This window comes from Ruditapes philippinarum, unplaced genomic scaffold (assembly GCF_026571515.1).
Source record: "Ruditapes philippinarum isolate M1 unplaced genomic scaffold, ASM2657151v2 ctg1597_1_1_1_1, whole genome shotgun sequence".
Taxonomy (NCBI): Eukaryota; Metazoa; Mollusca; class Bivalvia; order Venerida; family Veneridae; genus Ruditapes; species Ruditapes philippinarum.
This window is the reverse complement of record NW_026857128.1, coordinates 89,316-110,243: the sequence shown is the minus strand read 5'-3', so window position 1 is coordinate 110,243 and position 20,928 is coordinate 89,316. Positions and strand designations below refer to the sequence as shown.

The 20,928-nt window shown below is 31.8% G+C and overlaps 1 protein-coding gene across 6 annotated transcripts in view; it reads left to right on the top strand.

Annotated features, from left to right (window-relative positions):
* LOC132748856 (single-stranded DNA-binding protein 3-like) overlaps positions 1 to 20,928 on the top strand; it is a gene marked incomplete at its 5' end in the record, with an annotated part of 40,043 nt that overhangs the window by 11,849 nt on the left and 7,266 nt on the right. For 2 of the 6 annotated variants that reach the window (XM_060738512.1, XM_060738509.1), the window contains 8 exon segments: positions 3,416 to 3,507; positions 4,188 to 4,297; positions 5,453 to 5,501; positions 7,102 to 7,153; positions 8,581 to 8,657; positions 8,939 to 9,014; positions 10,050 to 10,180; positions 13,972 to 20,245. In XM_060738512.1, the coding sequence (XP_060594495.1) occupies positions 3,416 to 3,507; positions 4,188 to 4,297; positions 5,453 to 5,501; positions 7,102 to 7,153; positions 8,581 to 8,657; positions 8,939 to 9,014; positions 10,050 to 10,180; positions 13,972 to 14,079 (695 nt within the window). 6 annotated transcript variants of the gene reach the window in all.

Here is a 20,928-nt window from a genome sequence, read left to right as displayed (position 1 = left end):
ATCCCTATTGATTTTAGGGTCAATGGGTCAAAGGTCAAGGTCACATTGACCTTGTAAGCAAAAACGGTTTCCAATCAATAACTAAAGAACTTTAAGGCCTAGGAACTTCAAACTTGGTATGGTGATTGGTCATGATCAGTAGATGACCCCTATTGATTTTGGGGTCAAGGGGTTAAAGGTCAAGGTCACATTTACCTTGTAAGCAATAACGGTTTTCTGATCAATAACTAAAGAACTTTAAGGCCTAGGAACTTCAAACTTGGTATGGTGATTGGTCATGATCAGTAGATGACCCCAATTGATTTTGGGGTCAAGGGTCAAAGGTCAAGGTCACATTGACCTCTTGGGTAAAAAACGGTTCTGATCATTAACAAAAGAACCCTTTGGCCTAGGAACTTCAAACTTGGTATGGTGATTGGTCATGACCAGCAGATGACCCTAATGATTTTGGGGTTAAGGGTCAAAGGTCAAGGTCACATTGACCTTGTAGGTAAAAACGATTTCCGATCAATAACGAAAGAACCCTTAGGCCTAGGAACTTCAAACTTGGTATGGTGATTGGTCATGACCAGTAGATGACCCCTATTGATTTTGGGGTCAAAGGTCAAGGTCACATTGACCTTGTAAGCAAAAACTGTTTCCGATCAATAACTAAAGAACCTTAAGGCCTAGGAACTTCAAACTTGGTATGGTGATTGGTCATGATCAGTAGATGATCTCTATTGATTTTGGGGTCAAGGGGTCAAAGGTCAAGGTCACATTGACCTTGTAAGCAAAAACGGTTTCCAATCAATAACTAAAGAACTTTAAGGCCTAGGAACTTCAAAGTTGGTATGGTGATTGGTCATGATCAGTAGATGACCCTATTGATTTTGGGGTCAAGGGGTCAAAGGTCAATGTCACATTGACCTTGTAAGCAATAACGGTTTCTGATCAATAACTAAAGAACTTTAAGGCCTAGGAACTTCAAACTTGGTATGGTGATTGGTCATGATCAGTAGATGACCCCTATTGATTTTGGGGTCAAGGGGTCAAAGGTCAAGGTCACATTGACCTCTTGGGTAAAAACGGTTTCTGATCATTAACAAAAGAACCCTTAGGCCTAGGAACTTCAAACTTGGTATGGTGATTGGTCATGACCAGCAGATGACCCCTAATGATTTTGGGGTTAAGGGGTCAAAGGTCAAGGTCACATTGACCTTGTAGGTAAAAACGATTTCCGATCAATAACGAAAGAACCCTTAGGCCTAGGAACTTCAAACTTGGTATGGTGATTGGTCATGACCAGTAGATGACCCCTATTGATTTTGGGTTCAAAGGTCAAGGTCACATTGACCTTGTAAGCAAAAACTGTTTCCGATCAATAACTAAAGAACGTTAAGGCCTAGGAACTTCAAACTTGGTATGGTGATTGGTCATGATCAGTAGATGATCTCTATTGATTTTGGGGTCAAGGGGTCAAAGGTCAAGGTCACATTGACCTTGTAAGCAAAAATGGTTTCCAATCAATAACTAAAGAACTTTAAGGCCTAGGAACTTCAAACTTGGTATGGTGATTGGTCATGATCAGTAGATGACCCCTATTGATTTTGGGGTCAAGGGGTCAAAGGTCAAGGTCACATTGACCTCTTGGGTAAAAACGGTTTCTGATCATTAACAAAAGAACCCTTAGGCCTAGGAACTTCAAACTTGGTATGGTGATTGGTCATGACCAGCAGATGACCCCTATTGATTTTGGGGTTAAGGGGTCAAAGGTCAAGGTCACATTGACCTTGTAGGTAAAAACGATTTCCGATCAATATTGAAAGAACCCTTAGGCCTAGGAACTTCAGCTTGGTATGGTGATTGGTCATGACCAGCAGATGACCCCTATTGATTTTGGGGTTAAGGGGTCAAAGGTCAAAGTCACATTGACTTTGTAGGTAAAAACGGTTTCCGATCAAAAACTAAAGAACCCTTAGGCCTAGGAACTTCAAACTTGGTATTGTGATTGGTCATGACCAGTAAATAACCCCTATTGATATTGGGGGTAAGGGGTCAAAGGGCAAGGTCACATTGACCTTGTAGGTAAAAATGCTTTCAAATCAATAACTTAAGAACCCTTTGGCCTAGGAACTTCAAACATGGTATGGTGATTGGTCATGACCAATTGATTTTGGGGTCAAGGGGTCAAAGGTCAAGGTCACATTGACCTTGTATGTTAAAACGATTTCTGATCAATTAACTAAAAACGCTTAGGCCTAGGAACTTCAAACTTTGTATGATGATTGGTCGTGACCAGCAGATGACCCCTATTGAGTTTTGGGTCAAGGGGTCAAAGGTTAAGGTCATGACCAGTAGATACTTGATAACCCTTATTAATTGTTTTATCACTGGGTCAGAAGTCATGCATAATAACCTTTTCACATGACTAATTTGCTGCTGATAGGGGGCATACATGTTTTACAAACATATCTTGTTTAATGAGTCTAGACTCAAGGAATAAATCTTTATAAAACAGCAGCTTTTCAACAATATAATAATGTGTAGAAATCAATGTTTATTGAACGAATCATTTTCTTTAAATGTTTGCAACAATTGAAACAGGTATGAATTTCATATATTCACCAGTAACATATGGTACAAAAACAAGATAGCATATTGCTCATGTCAGATCATTGTTTGTTTACATGAAGATTACATGTTAGATAACATGTAAGAAATATTTGTTGTCAACAACACAGTGAAAATCCTGGCAATTAAACTTGTTAAAAATTTTATTTTGTTAATTGGTTTAATTGCTGTCTTAGAGAAGAAGTATATTTATGAATGAGTTAAATTTGTATTAAATAAAAAAGACAAAACAGTCCATATTCTATGAAAATATACCTTGCATATATGTATTTAACACAGAGTGGGAGACTTGCATCCTGTAACACCACAATACATACACCACAACACACACATTTAACACCATAACACACATATTAAACATCACAACACACATTGAACAACACAACACTCATTAAACACCACAACACACATGTTGAACACCACAACACACATATTGAACAACATCATGGTTGAGGGGTTAGAGTCAATGACTTCTAACCAGTTACCTCTCTGGCATGGGTTTGATCCCGGGGAGATGCTTTGGTAGTTTAGCACGGAGGAAGGTAGTCTAGTACTGGTGTAACTCTCCAGGAACAATGGTTAGGAAACTACCCGCCTATATGATTGAAATACTGTTAGGAAAAGGCGTAAAATCAAACAAACATCAAACAAGAACAACACAACTCACATTGAACACCACAACACACACATTAAATACCACAACACATACACGGACACAGGAAAACAATGTAATTAATCATATTTTGAATATTTTATTTAAGCTATATACTAGTATAATCACATAGTTTTGTTTTATATTTAGGTCATCCTGGAATGGGTCCTATGCAGAGAATGAGTCATCCAGGAAGTAGAATGTCCGGTCCTATGAATCCAGTTAGTCCGATAAATCCAGCTGTATGTATCAACACTTGTCAAATTATTACATGCTTTCCTACTGTTATTTTTGTATTATCCCTGTTAAAGCCAAGAGAGATATAGATTTGTGGTTGTACATCTTTCTGTCTGTACACTCTTAGTGTAGAGACATTATGTTGGTAAGGGTTTGGTGTCCAACTTGACATTATGAGGTTCATTTTGTATAAACTGTAATTCTTGGCTTAATAATGGCATTGTTTGGTTAAAAAAGATCAAAGAAATAACCCAACATTGCAACATATCATTTTAATGTATTTGTTTGTGAACTTTAACTTGCCTGGTTCTATACTGGTGATAAAACCTGATCATTTTCAGTTCTAGCAGGTAAAGGGCTAACATTTATGAGCAGTTTGATGATGATTATTTACTAGTATTTTAAAGCAGGAAAAGTATGTCATATACCTAGTTTAGACGGACAATGAGTAATATAGCAAAACTTTCATTACCATTATGGTAAAGAATGATATAATTTTTAGGTACATGTATATTGTATGTGAGATAAAGATTAAATAGAGAAAGGCCAATATTAATTTTATTCTATGGGTATTTAATAAAGTAAAAATGCAGAAAATATGAGTTTATAAGATTAGGTAATATTTAAGAAGAATAAGGAAATCATATGTTATACAAAAGAATAAAATGACATTTTTATGTTTCAGGTATATGATTCTATGGGACCAAGTTATGGGCCAGCAGGTATTCGAGGTCCACCACCTAACAGTATGAGCCCTGGTGGTCCCGGACCTGGTGGAATGCCTCCTATGTCATTGTAAGTTTTTTTTAGTTAAAAAAAAAGAATTTATGATATATTATTATTATTTAATAGTTTAAAATACCAGTTTAGGTTTTTAACACAACCAGAGATTTTGCTATGTGAGGGGAAAAAAAACAGAAGCCTACAGGCTACAGTACCCTTTGCCATTTCTTCCCTGTAAAATATGAAGTTATGTTACGATGCACAGTTTTCTTCAGTGATATTGAGATTTCCCCCATATAATTTATACTTTCAACAAATAGTTTTATAAACTGAATGTAAATCCACATTTTCAAAATTGTTATATTCTCAAAATATTTAAGAAAATGGTAAATTTATGGTCAGTGTTTCGTCTATAGTCCAACACTGTTTTCTTTCCCTGATATTGCATTTATTTGTTTGAACCGATATAAATAATGATTTCAAGTCTCTTTTGTTTTATAATATTGCAAGATAGATGGTTCAGTTGATTATAACCATTCATCATATGGCCTTTGTGAATTTATAACTGCCCCGTGTAACCACATTGCACTGTGGTATATCCAGCCACACTAAACCAAGATATATTTCCTAATAAATTATTTTTTCATCATGGAAATATGATAATTGAATTATAATTCACTTGTCTTAATTGGATCTTAATGTAACTGGGCTGTAGGGAATGGGTAATTCTATGTGATTCCCAATTATGGTTAGAAATTTCTTTTGTCAGATCCCATATCAAATCTTCATTTGTATTACGATTGCTATGTGCTTTTGCAGTTATAGTTTTTAAAAATTTTGGCATCTAATCTGATATATAAACATTTTCTGAATGAAAAAGGAGTAAGTTTCAAGATTACTAAACGTATAGTGAATAGTTTTATTGCTTTTCAAATCTATATGTATCATGTACATCTTGACTGTTTAGAATATGCTGACTTACATGGTGCTAGTGGTAGAAAATATGTATCAGTGGTGTCTTTAGCCCACAGAATGTTATAGGAGATTTGGACTGTATTTTTCTGGAAAAAAAATGCCCTGTAACTGAACAGTTACCATAACATACCATATACCAATACTTGCAAGTTTGTCTTTTTGCATCTTTACTTACAAGACTTACTTTATCCTGATAGACGTTGAGATTGTCATGTTATATCTATATATATAATATTGTTTTATTATTTACAGACCTGGGGGAGGAAGTAGATGGCCACCCTCATCATCCTCATCATCATCAGTAAGTTACTTTATTATCTTACTTTTATACAATAACAGGGTTTTCATTTTTATCAACCGCCTCCGTGGTTGAAGGGTTAGAGTCGATGACTTCTACTCCAGTCACCTCTCTGGCGTGGGTTCGATCCCCGGGAGATGCTTTGGTAGTTAGCACGGAGGAAGGTAGTCTAGTACTGGTGTAACTCTCCAGGAAAGATGGTTAGGAAACTACCCGCCTATATGACTGAAATACTGTTGGGAAAAGGCGTAAAATGAAACAAATATTTTTATCAAAGCTAACAGATGTGCCAACAAAACAACCAATTTGGTCAAGGGGGTTATTTTAATCTACATGCTGAAAATACAACCAATTTTAACAGCATTTCAACCAATGATTTCAGCAGATTATATGGATAGCCAATCTATTAATAATAAAAACCCTGAATAAATCATGAATTAATCTTAAGTCTACAGTAATGGACATGTCTTGCTATGAAATTTGAACATGTAATTATTAGTAGTTGTAGTGGTTTTAATAAGGGGATGGTAAATATCCAGATCAAAATCAGTGTTTCATGGAAAGCTGTTCTAAAATGAAGAGAAAAAGAAGACAAAAACAGTCTACATGTACAGTTTTTTTGATAGATTTGAAATTTTATGTTTGTTCTGCTATATGAAATATTTTGAGAGGTTACAGTATTAAACTTCTCTAAATTTTCATATTGGTTATATAAGATTTTTTGCAGCTTATTCGGCCCAGCATAATTGATTGTAGGCTTATGTAAGGTTATATGGCAAACAACCATTTATATTCAACCATAAATCTGTTAAAAATCTATGACAGAAGTCATAATTTTGTACTTGCCATCTAAGAATTAGGTTTGAATTGAAAACAAAATTACTGCAAATTAGAATTTAGATATAATTTTAAAAATTTGTGTTGTTAACAAAATGTGCAGTATTATAAAGATAAATGAATGATATGTATCAGCCCCTTCACACGATGACAAAACATGAGAATTATCTACTATCATTGGTGTGTGTTAAATTATGTATTCAACATGTGCTTCCAATAAAAAAAAATCAACTGTAAAAATTGTATAAAATCAATATTATGAATCAAGGTTTTTTGCAAACTTACATTGGTTATAAAAAAGCTGTTACCAAATTAAAAAATGAATACAAACATAGTTTTTTTTTCTTTTAAAAAGAAATTAATTGATGTTGAGATATTTTCTTAGTAAATCTGTTTAAATTATTTTTCTAATGTCATGTAAATGTTAAAAAGCTGTAATACTCTTATCAAGCTTTCTACGTCAGAAGTAGGGCAATGTATTCCAAGCATTTGTTTTCTCGATTAATAACTGATACATCCAGGGAAATCACATAAATAAACCAGTAACAGATCATTTATAGACCACTTGATTCTGCAAGCATATACATATTTAAATAACTTATAAATTTTGATGCAACACAATGTTAAATAGGATACTAACAACTTTGGCTAACTTTATGGTTAGAGGGTGACCAAGTTTGGAAATTCCTTAGTGAAACAGTTAATTTGAATTGTTTATATATTTTCAGATTGCCCAGTTTATTTGGAATGTTTTATATATTTTCAGATTGCCCAGGGTCCCCCAGGTACCCCTATTATGCCTAGTCCTCAAGGTACATGTAAGCTTCAAACTTTTTATTGCTTGTTTCTCTCAATGTTGTCCATGTAGCTAGATGTTTAGTGTGTTTTTGTTTTTTGTTTTTTTACAGCCCTTGTAAAGGGATGTAATCGTGTGTATTGTGTTTTGATTTTTAAATGTTTATCGTAAGGGAGGTAATCTGATGGATTATTCTTTGTAACTGATTTGTGCAGTCAAAGTATAAACACAGAAAAAATACAGAGTTCAAAATTTGTGTAAAATATAATTATTTTGACAGATATATTACATTTTGAAAATCTTATAATGATTTATACATTGGCTGTGTTGTAATTATTTCAGTCACTGTAATTCGATAATAATGGATATAATTGATAATGCTGTTTATAAACATTTCTATTTGCACGCATTAAACTTGAGAACCATCTGATGCTCCCTAAACTATAGTGTATGAGTTGTATTTTTACTATTAATAAAAACATTAATTAAAGAATTTAAAGTGCAACTTGTATCATTTGAGCTGCTTTGAATCAAGATAAGTAGAGTTGCTTCCCTTACATTTGCTTCAAAAGCTTGGAGATTTTTAAATGCTATGAAGTCTAAAAAAAATGGTAACATTTCCATTATTCAAAAGTTTTTATTTTTGATGTCGTGTTACACTTTTCAATATGTTACTCATCCTTTGCTTCATTTGCATATTTTGCAATATGTACAGTTATAAGGATTTAGTATTTTGTATGGAAGTCAAATTACCACTTCAGTTTACATTTGAAGCTATTTATTTCAGGTGAAAAGCACTTAAAGAATTCTTAATTCATGAATTTCACTTCAGAAAGATAAATACTTTTTTAAGGTTTGATGTGCCTTTAAAAGTTGAAATTAAACTTTTTTCTTTAAATTTAAGATAAGATGAAGGCATTTTAAAACTTTTACAATCATTACAATTAACATATGATGAAATGATAAATATCCCCACTGTAGCCACCAACACAGTGCTAAAGCTATTGTGGGATACATTTGAACAGTGAAGAAAAGCACAATTTTGCTTGTTCTACTCTTATAATTTTACACAATAAGTAACATTATTTTAATGACTTAGCAAAACAGAATATTTGGTAAAATTCGGAACAAACTACTGAAGAATAAATGCTAACTTTTATACATGAGACCTGCTAATATTTTGTAATGTACCAGCCCTTCTTTAAATTCAGAACTCTCCATTTGTCATTCAAGGGGTTTTGTTGTTAAACCGCTAAATTTAAACAGCTTTCAGTATAGAGCATGATCAGCCTGCACAGATGTTTACCATGGCGGGGCTCGACACTGGTGGTATAGTCCAGTCATTATTCCAAACTATTTAAAAAATTTAAAATAACACTGGTATATTTACAGGATAGCTTTTTGCAGTAATTCTTGACAAGATTTATGTTATTTGTTACAATATTTCAGATTCAACAAGCTCAGGTGATGGAATGTATGGTATGATGAAACCAGGCCAGGGCTCAATACCTGGGATGCCACCTGGGGTAAGTTTCCTTACACCACTCTCATATGGGGTGATAAGCAGATTTGAATTTTGTATATTTGCTCAGGTCATTGACAAGCTGACATAGAATTTCTTTTGTTTATTTTACAAACAATAGTATGCTTGATGTTTTCTCACATGAAATGATTATCATGTTTTGACAAATTGTCAAGTGGATAGAACTGAAATGTAATTTCTTGAAATGTCTATAACTGACAAGATGTTTGTATATAAATAAAGAGTGAAATGGTAAATATTTATTTTTATTCATGTATTTTTCAGTTTCCGGGTATGGGTCCAGGGGGTGGTGAAGGTGGAATGGGCATGGGGCCAGATGGTATGCCTCCAGTAATGAATGGTATGATGATATCTTGTTTCTCTTTTACATTATCATGTCATTACATTATAGGTTCAGTGATCTATATTAAACTTCATAGGCTTAGAGAATGTATTACAAAGCATGATTATATTTTTTTTTTACAGATATTTATGTTTAAATGAACTGATGTATTTATATTTTGTTTGATAAATCATGTTTGGCATCAGAAGAGTAATTCATCAAAATCTTACCAAATGGTTAGGTAACTTACACTATTTACTGAAATCTTAGCAGACATGTTGTAAGAAAAAATAACACATAAAGTATACTCCAGTTGAATAAATAGTAGTTTGCTTATCATAAAATTAAATTGTTGAATTTGATTAAATTGAAAACTTTCATGTTACCTTTCTAGTAAAAATCTTTTCTAATAGCTCGACCTGAAATTTCAAATAAAAGGAATCTGCCTAATTTTCTTGAAGGTAGGTTGATTAATAGCAAATTAACATTGATAGTATTTTCAGCCCAACACTTTATAGTGTTTGTAGTTTTCACTTTGATTCACAACAGTAAGCCGCAATAAATTTACGAGAGTATACAATTCAGCCACCGCATCAATCCTGGGAAGGTTGTGAAGCAGTTTACCAGTACTAGCTGCTTTCACTTTTGCAAGGAACTGATTATTTCTGCCAGTGCAGAGGTACAGTGCGAATGACTGTAGAAAGGATTTCATGAGCAATTGCAACAAAGGTGACCTACGCTGTCCGGGAATTGAACTTGGATAGTCCAATTCACAGCCCAACGCTATTGAGCTAACTGTATTTTCAGCTTTACTTATCTTTAAGTCTTAGCCTGCTAGCAACAATAGTGGCTACACATGGGTTCAATGCAGACCAAGATCAGCTGGCACATCCATGCTGTTTGATCATGATCTGCACTGTTAACTATTCAGTTTCATATATTTTTCTAAATTTTCCCTATAAATGATAAATGGTTTTGTCCAGATTGAGAGATGGATGAGTCCATTTAAGATATTTAGGGTGGTAACTATTAATCTTTGGTTTACTTCTACAGGTGATATGGATGGTATGAAAAATTCTCCGGCAAATGGTCCAGGTACTCCTCGAGACGATATACCACAAAATGGAAACGGGCCAGGGCCAGATATGGGTGGCTATCCAAATTTAGGTGGCTATCCAGATAATGTGAGTACTTGATGTTGTTCTTACTAACTCCATTACTAAATTTTGTCTCAAGCTCTGTTTGAAAAGCTTAAGTAGATATTTGCCTTATGCGGGAAATAATTACCCAAGACTAGTCTAGCCATTATAGCAGTTTTAAAACATTACTTTGGCCCAGAGTGACTTGAAAATTTTATGATTAAATAGTAATATTCATTACTTAGGATTAAGTAACAAAAGAAATTTCTGTTTTGATTGTTCAAGTTGAAGGTTTTTAAGTTTTTCTTGCATTGCAATTCCATGTATAGATATTTGGTCTTTGCATGCATTTCTTGTAGATTGAAACATACTTATTTAAATACCTTTAAAAAATAAAAATAGTAATATAGAGATTAATAAAAAGCCACATGGGCCAAATATACACACCTGATAAGTTTTGTAAGATATATTTAATTTGATAAGGATAAGAAACCATAGATATTTTTGGAGATAACAGAAGTTAATGTAAAAAGTAAAAACGAGAAGTTTTTATAAGGTTTTTTGTTGTATTATCTAACATTACTCATATCTTTCATTTCGTAGATCCTATATATCCAGTCTTCAAATAACGTAGACTTGGAAATGGACGGCAATGACTTATTGCTGGCTTAACTTAGAAAATTAACAATGGTAAATAAAAAAATAACTAAATGTGGGAAAAGTAAACAAAGTTTGTGTGGTTTATATGATAAAATGGGTTGTGATTTGTTTTTATATTATTTTTTTTACAATTTTGATTTTTTTCAATTCCATATCAGAGATGCTACTTTTATAAAAGCAAAACCGGCAAGGTTAAAGTCCTAACAATAACATACACACTATAAATAAGTAAATTGTTAATATGTTTTATAAATTTGACCACATAACTAGGTACCGCTAGTATTTTTAAACAATCTAGCATCTCTGATAATTAATGTTTTACTTACATACACGTGGTGGGACTAATATATAAGAATTGTAATACAAATTTACTGCCTTTCTTGGTGCGTTAGTGAAAATTACAGCTTTAACCCTCTCTCTTCTATCTTCCTTTACAATTTGCACATAACTCTTCCAAATTTTTTCAATCTAACTATTTTTTGCCTTTTTGCAATCTGTATATTACATTACAAATGAGCAACTTGGAAGCCCTGCCAATGCTAATGTATCTACCACATCTGTTCTGTTGAATGTCAGGGAAATATTCCTTAGAAATAAACTTTCTGAACTGTACAGTTTCTTATCAAATTACATTTTGCAAGCTTACTTTAATTGATGCTTATTGAAAGAAGTCCTATATATTTACAAGATAAAAGGTTGATGTTTTATTTAACTTTGAAACATGTTCACTTATGTGTTTTATTGTCATAAAGATACTTTAAGAAAATGTTTTATTAGTGATTAAACAATATTTCGTAAAATCGTTTTATCCATTGTTTTAACAATTTGAGCCGCGTCACGACAAAACCAACATAATGCGTTTGCGTCCAGCATGGATCCAGACCAGCCTGCGCATCCGCGCAGTCTGATCAAGATCCATGCTGTTCGCTTACAAACCCTATAACAAGTAGAGAAAATGATAGCAAACAGCATGGATCCTGATCAGACTGTGCGATGCGCAGGCTGGTCTGGATCCATGCTGGTCGCAAACCCATTATGTTGGTTTTGTCGTGACGCTGCTCATTTAAAGCTGAATCTTAAGATAGTATTATAGTCCTTGAAAAAGTAGAAATATTACTCAACATGTAATTGTAGTTCAGTAGTAAAGTGTGTTGAATGAAATGAAGTCGTAGTCTTTCGTTGGTTTAAATCAAATTGTGCAATTAGCACTGTTGAGGAAATGTCAGGAATTTGCCACATAAAAAAAAAGAGAGTTACATAATGTTTGAAAAATTGAAAGAAATTGATGAAAAAAATGACATAGTCATGAAATCATACGGAACATAGGGTAAATATTTAAGAAAAACTGTATAGGGTTTTCTGAAATGTAATACAATTAGAAAATAAGATATGTGATATAAATATACACCTGCGGTAAGGTTATGAATATTTCTTGCAAATACTTTTCATTGAATTGGAGTCAGTTTTTCATGCTGAAAATACTTTACAAATATATATATATGTATGCTTGCATAAAATTGCATCTGCATTTTGCCACAAATCATACAATCAGTGAATGGAAAGAGCAAAAATTGACAAGATAATACGTTACGGTTAGTTTTTCGCAGCGACTTTTAATACACTGAAAACATCCGAGGACAACTTCATGGCTAGAAGAGGATAAAATAATAAAGACTTCATTAGTACAGAAGAAGATTTGCATGAGAGCGGCGAAAAAAAAGAAAGTTTTATAAAAAGACGAGACCTTGCTCGAGGCAATCGTATGGAAAACAGTGACAACAAAAAAGTCAAGAGGAAGTTTAACAAATGTAAAAAAGTTATTTCTCACTTTTTCATTCAGTTTGCAGTTTAAAAAAAAATACAAATGAAGCTTTATAAAAAAAACATCAAATTTAAACATGTTTGAGAAAAAATTTCTGATTTTTTTTATTTATTTGATGAAAGAAAAAGAAAAGTTTGTAAGCTGTTAATAACTGCTTTGTATGAACTTTTTTTATTATTTTTTGTGACATGTTAAATATTTTCTGAAAGTATATTACTTGTATTGCATGGCTTTTTCATGTTTGTAGCCTTCTAATTTCTTTAGCCGCAAATTTTGATGACCCATATTTAAGCCCATTTATTTATTAGTTCCGTTCTCTACTGTTTTTCCCAACAAAATTATGGATTTTTTTTTTCGTTAAAAGCTGGCGATAAAGAAACACTCCAAAGCTTAAAGTAATTTATTATGTCACTAAATTGCTTAAGATTTTGTCCAATCAAGGCTGGTGTTATAAATGTTTAAAGTATGAAAGGAACAGCAATGTTGTAATTGTATAGTTGCCATAGATGAGGTAGCACCAAATCAAAGTTTATTTGTATGCGATGCAATGTTGTACCATAAAAGAACTAGTGCCGCAATTATTTTTACGCAGTTTTATTATCTAGTTGTTCAGGTGTGCGTTTTTTGGCTCATGTGGTGATTTATGATTTTGATTTTCATTTGAGCCGCGTCACAACAAAACCAACATAGTGCGTTTGCGACCAGCATGGATCCAGACCAGCCTGCGCATCCATCCATGCTGTTCGCTGACCAACTCTATTACAAGTAGAGAAACTGATAGCGAACAGCAAGGATCCTGATCAGACTGCGCGGATGCGCAGGCTGGTCTGGATCCATGCTGGTCGCAAACGCACTGTGTTGGTTTTGTCATGAGGCGGCTCATTTTATTGAAAGCCATTATGTATATGCGTAGAAAACTTGACCTTTGACAAGCATGTTCAACCCCTTCTTTGACTTGTTATTTCAGTTATAGTGCGTTTTACATACATGCATAGTGCTTTGAATGAATTTTTAGTGTGCAACAAAATTATTTCATAAGGTTTTTTTTTATGATCTATTAATTTGATTGGCTTTTTTTTTCCATTATTTTTTTTTGCAAAGCATGAAAATTTGTTTTGGTAGCCCCATATTTATTTTAATTTTTAAAAGAAAGAAATGAAGTGATTTTTTTTCTTCGAAATTTAAACATGTTATTTACATTCTCCTTTCAAAAAGTTATATTCTTAAAAATTTGTTATTTTCTGCAACAGTAAGTGCTGCTAATGATTGTGAAACGCACATGACATAGTTTTTTTTTTAAAGTAAAGACGTACAAATTGTACGTTTATGAATATTGTTGTCTTAATTTTTACAGGAAGGGGGAGAGAGTGCGGCCATTTTAAAGATAAAAGAATCTATGCAGGAGGAAGCTAAACGATTTGAAAAGGACGGCGAACATCCAGATTATTACATGTCACAATGATAGTTGTCTCCCCTTTCCCCTTTCTCATACATCATTATTTTTTCAAAATTATCGTACCATTCTTCTCATAAATGTTTCATCTATACCATTAATGTTCAACTTTTTTGTAAAGTTGAAAACTTAACATTATGAACTTTGAACTTAACGGCATACATGAGTGAAGATAGTACCATAATTTATGAAAAGAGTTTAAATTTGTAGGTATGATACAAAATGTTTAAAGTATTTATAAACGTATGTGTGTATTCTTTGTTAATTGATTTTCATTGATAGTATGTCTTAAAAGATAGTTACATTGTACTTTAAAATCTGAGATTAATGTTATGGTGATAAGGTCAAAGGTCAAGACTGTAAAATTTATATTTAATTTTTTTTAAGACATTGCATTGCACCAAATCAAACTTTTAAGCATATTTCTTGGTTTCTTAACCTAAAGTTCAAAGCTGTTTATGTTCAAACAATATTGTTCAAATTTGCTACAAAAAAAATCTGTTCAAATTCATTTATTTATTTTATTCAAACTTTATCAAGATCTGTATTGTCTTAACTAAATGGATTGAAATCATTTTAACGGAGGTAAACTTCAAATGTTTGTTATTGTCAAATAATGTTTGGTCTTAATTTTACTCCAAGTTGTGTTGTCAGAGGGGTCACTGTTTATTCATCTTGACCTAATTTCTTATATTTTTAAAGAAGTGGTGTTTTACTCATCACAAGTGTGGGTGGGATTTGTGGTTTTACACATGTAACCATCTTGACCTTGTTTGATTATTTAGTCCATTCTATAAAAGGTTATGAGCTTGATATTTAATGCCAATTATGGAACACATACTTCCAACTTTTCAATGTGCACAATTGTTGAGTTTTTAATTGGATCAAGTTTGTCTATGGTTGGTAAAACATTCAGGGCTGCTGTAAGGTTCATTTTGACTCCTTAATCTTAGAATGTCCAGTATCTGGAAATAAGAATGTTATTTGACTAGAGATATGGGATTTCATTGGTTGAATATTTTACAGTTTAAAGTCACATGAATTAAGTAGAATCTCAAGTTTTCCAGATTAAGCAAATGTCAATAATAATATTAATAATAATGAAAATAATAATAAAAAATACCCAGAAATTTTGTAATATTATCTGTCTTAGAAAAAAATTTCTGTTCTGAAGATGATATGATACAGAAAATGTTAATTCTTGTGTTGCTATTTGAATGATGAAGAAGTTAAAGACTGAAACATTTAAAAGTTTAATCAGGACTTTTTCTTGGTAAGTTATAGTAATTGTAATATTAAATGTTAAAATAGATTGACAGTATCTGGGTAATTGACTGCCAATGTTAGAATTATTGAAAAGTCTTACAATAAGAGCCAGAAAGCATGTACCATTGTATTATTGACTGTATAGTTCTCAAATTTTGTCTGAAGGTCAAAGTTCATGTGATAGTAATCTCAAATTGTGTCTGAAGGTTAAAGTTCAAAGTAACTGCACCAGAGGGTCGGAGTTCATAGTTAAATGACTTTAATATTCTCATAATTGTACCTAGTGTAAGTATTGAACCATGTCTTGCAAGCATCTTTTAACCTTATTGTAGTTGTATAGTTAAACTGTCTCATTTACATGTATATATTTACATGAGGGAAATCTCATTCAGATTCATAATGTTGTTTACCGAAATACAAAAATTGTGTTCAAAAATATACAAAATTCTGCCACAGTCATCTTGAATTATCTCCCCCTTTTCTCTCTTTGAGGTCATCTTGAATTTATCTCCCCTTTTGTCATGAGATTCAGATCACTAGAATTTAAATCTTGAGATTTTTTGTTCAAAGACAGCTTTTTTATTTCTTTTATCTGTTTTACTCTCTTTATGGTTTCTTCACAATTTGTTTTCTTTTGAACTTTGACAAAATTTTATTTCAAAAGTATTCATGTATGTTTGGTTGATTTACATTTGTTTTGTTTTTGTTTTGCATCTAGAATTGAAGATTTGCTTAGGCTTGTATTTATTATTTTTAAGTTGTGTTTGATCATAAAAAATAAATGTTACTGTGTGTTACTGTACAGAATTAACTTGTATAATTGTAAATAGGACCTGTGTGATTATTTATTTTTCTTTGAAATCAGTGATCTATGCTGATCAGTATATATATACGCAACACTGGTCAGTCAGGATAAGTCACTCATTAAAATTGGATCTACTTAATGTATACAGAATATGTGTAAACACAGTTCAAACACAGTACAGTATTAAGTTGTTCAAAAGCAAAAGAAGTTGGAAGCGCAGCTGACAGAAAACATCATTTTAAACTGGAGAGAATTTGACATGTTTTACAATCTTCCCATAGCTAGATAGAACCAAACAACCCTCTTTTCATATGGAAATTATTTTTTTTAAATGAATTATTCATTGGAATGGCGTTGCTATCTCATATTTTCTAGAATCCTTATAAATTAAAAAAAGGTTTTTTGCAAGGTTTATTATCAGAATTTAGTCAAGCAAGAAAAGTCTCATTTGTTTATTTACACATTTTTCATGTGAACGCTACTGTTTAATGATTTAAAGACTGTTACATCATTTTTTCATGTGTACACTTATAATAATAATAATATTTTCATTTAAAATTTGTATATCCTACAACATTGGTTATACACAGTGTCATTTACCTACTACTTGTAATCTATATTGCCTCTACAGAACTTGTTCAATGAATCTGCCAGGAATTAGGAACTATCCTGTGATAATATTGGGGCTTTGATTTTAAAATGTAAAAAATAACAAGTCAGTATGAAGTCTGGTCAGACTGAATGGACATGTAGGTTGGCAAGGCTCTAAACTGGTGGTACAGGCTCTGTTATTATACTCTCTAGTATTCAGAGATTGAAGTTGTTTTCTACTATCATTTAGTACACTTTATATTATTGGTCTAATTATATTTTTCTGTGTTTGAAATGTGTTTACACGGACCAGTCAATACGCATTGTATTAATATTATATATAAAGTTCAGCAAAACATGGTCACATGTTTATTTAATAAAGGTTGAGATAGTGTTCATGTTGAACCCTAGGCATGCAAGTCTAAAGAGAAAAATTGTCGGTACTAAGTTAGTCACTGTGCCTTGAAAACATAGCACCTCTTGTTGAATATGGTACTTGACTGTTTAAATATTGAAAACTTTATTTATTATATTTTTTTTGACATTCTAATCTATGATAATGTTAATGTTTTTCAAACCTTGAAATATTAATTTAAGAAATTGAATATAGATCTTGTTGATACCATACCTCCATTAATAAACTTACCCAGCAAAACTTTCACAGCGGAAAACTTCCAGATATTATACCCTAGTACTTCTCAACATAGGTGCTCGAAAGGCTTAAAATTTTGAAGTGTTTACCTTTAATTTGTAACAAAGAATTTTAAGATATTTTGTGTAATATATTTTTGATGGATCAAGTTTCAGTTAAGGTAGACCCAGAATATTACATAAAGATATCATGATTTTGATGAGTAAATTTTAGTACACTTTCTCCAACAACTGCAGTGTTGGCTTTGTTTTTTCTCGGTCAGTAGCAAAATAGGGAGGCCATTGGTCTTTTTCCAAATAGTATGCTAAGAGACCCTTCAAGTTTCCTTCTTATACAAACTGATGTAAAGGCACCATGGGTTTTTTTATCCGCAAAAGGAAAATTTACTGGGATAATTTTATTTTTTGAGGATGGGATTCCATTTCCTCTTTTTGTGAGTCCCGAAGTCCAAGAGCCCACCAAAATGTTAGCTTGGTTTTATTTCTTCACAAGAATACCAATAGTAATTTTTAACTTGTATTATAATTATCAGTATGATTTTATTATCAATTTTCAATCAGCATAAATAAATACAATTACATTCCTGTAAATTGTTTTGTAGAGTACTTGTTGTTTAAAACACTTCATTGTTTATCCAAATTTAGCAATAAGATATTAATATATATATATTATATACATATTATAATAATTATGTTAAGCTAGTATGTATTTGTTTGTTATATATTCTGTGTAATATTTATATTATGTACACATATGCATTGAATTATGCATTTTTCAGTATTTTTAAGTTTTTACTGTCTGTAAGCAATAACAGTGGGAAATTTGATTGAATTTTTTTCTAACCGAAGTGAAAAGACTTAATTTCTAGAGTTGTCATTGATTCAGTGCAAAGCAGATTGACGAAATATTGGCATCGGATGACAAATATTGACATTACACTGATACACATATACACTGATACACATATATATTTATAATTATTTGTCTATAATTTACTTCCATACCTGTGTTTAAATGATTAGAAGTAAAATACATGTTCTGACCATACAATTATGATGTGTCTTGTTTATTAATGCTCATTGCATGATTAAATTCTACCCATGTTTTTCACATAATTGCTATGAAATATGTCCACTACATAACAACAGCATAGCTGGTTCTATATACGTATGAGCTGCGTCATGATAAAAACCAACATTATGTGTTTGCGACCAGCATGGATCCAGACCAGACTGCACGGCTGGGCAGGCTGGTCTGGATCCATGCTGGTCGCAAACGCATTACGTTGGTTTTGTTGTGATGCGGCTCATATATTTGGGTGGATTTTCATAATTTCGAGACATATAATCAATACTGATTATTCAGAATAATTAATTTTTCAAATTTGTATTTGATGATTGATCACTGGAAAGAGATCAACGATATTAGTTTTTTTTATCGATGACAGCTCTACAAATTTCATGTCACAATTATTATATAGAGATGCCAATTATGGCGACTGACTTACCCGTATGCTGGTAATATAGACAAGTTGTCTTACTTTTTACTTTCTAAGTGTTAAAACTGATGAAGGAATTGTCTTAAATGAGTATATATAATATTGACATCAAACTTTATATTTAATCAAGTTTTCTGCTTCAGATATATTTCACATTGTTTTTAGTCAGTTTTAATAACTATTCATCTAACTTTTAAAATTAGCATATTTACTGTAAAACAATTGGTTAGAAAAATCAGGTCATTTAGGTTTCTTAGATTTTTCAATGAAAAATACTTAAGTTGATAATTTAGCACTGTTTATTGTTGGCATGAATATATCTATATTTCTACGGTATATATATTTTTTAGAATGACAATTACTATTGTGTTAATGTATAGTTTTGTTTTTATTTGTCCAGGTTTAGTAATCTCTGATTTTATGTGCGTTTTATGATATGAATCTGGGTAAGTTTTTGTTCCAAGGATGGTATCAAAAATATGGTGACCAGTCTAAGCTTCCAGCCTTTTTCATTGGTTAATTTCGAAATTGTAGGAAAATTGAACCAATCAGATGCTCGAATTTTAGACTGGTCTCAAGTTTTGATAGCCCATAATAGATGGCAATGGTATATGGCCAAGGCTTGCCGCAGAACAATCAATGTTTTTATTTTACTTTTGACAAAGAGTAAAGTTAGATACCACATTTAAAATTTCATTTTAAGATTAACTTACATCTCTTTTTAGCCATTGTCTTTTTTTTTAAGACAAGATTTTTATTTTAGACACTGAAACTGACCTCTTAAAGTTCACAATTCTGTATGTTATTAAAGGTTTCACAAAACTTTAAAGAATGCACCTGAATTTTTTCTCCTCTGATGTTTTAGATAGTCATACATAATGTAATTTTATCATCTTATTTTTATTGTGATGATGCAATGATTTTTCCAGTATATTTATCAATTATGCAAGAAATAATTATCAATTTTTGAAGAGTTTCAAAATAATGTATAAATATGCAAGATTTTAGTGATTTACATCTAGGTGACCATTTGTTGATGATACTTTAGATTTACTTATTTGGAAAAAAATACTGGTACATGGAATTAAGTACAGTCATGTATCATGTTAGTTGGAGGAACATGTTCAATTACATATATTTAAAGAAAAAGATTATACTTATTTATATTATTTATATTTGGAGATTTAAATGTAGAAAGAATCATTTTAAAATCCTTATTGGTATTGCAAATTAAGTGAACTCAAACATTTGCGAGTCTGACATACTCATGTGATCGGTTAGAACAATCCTAATCAATGATTGAAAAATTAGAACAAGCGTAATCAATGATTGAAAAATTAGAACAAGCGTAATCAATGAGTGACATATAAGAACAAGCGTAATCAATGAGTGATAAATTAGAACAAGGGTTATCAATGAGTGATCTATTAGAACAAGCGTAATCAATGAGTGATCTATTAGAACAAGCGTAATCAATGAGTGATCAATTAGAACAAGTGTAATTAATGAGTGATAAATTAGAACAAGCATAATCAATGAGTGATTGATTAGAACCATTGTTATCAATGAGTGATCAATTTGAACATGGGTAATCAATGAGTGATCTATTAGAACAAGCTTAATCAACGAGAGATCGATTTAAGCAAGCATAATCAATGAGTGATCTATAAGAACAAGCGTCATCAATGAGGGATCCATTTAGACAAGGGTAATCAATGAGTGATCGATTAGAACAAGCATAATCAGAAGTAGCAAACCAAAAGAATGGTTTATAATACCCTTAAAATTTGAGCTGCATTGTTTCGAGTTTAAAAAAAATCACGAAATTAGTTTTAAATGTGTCACAATGAATAGTCAGTGTTTGTTATATAACAAAGGTTGTATTTTCATACCATCAACTTTCTGTAGTTATTGTTTTAGTATTTCAAACTCATTTTTAAAAGCATTTATCAAATTATAAGCTAGTCGCTGTGTAAAATTTACACTTTGTGTTTTTATGGTTCTATTTATTTATTATTGATACATGATTGTAGAAATTTGTGTTTG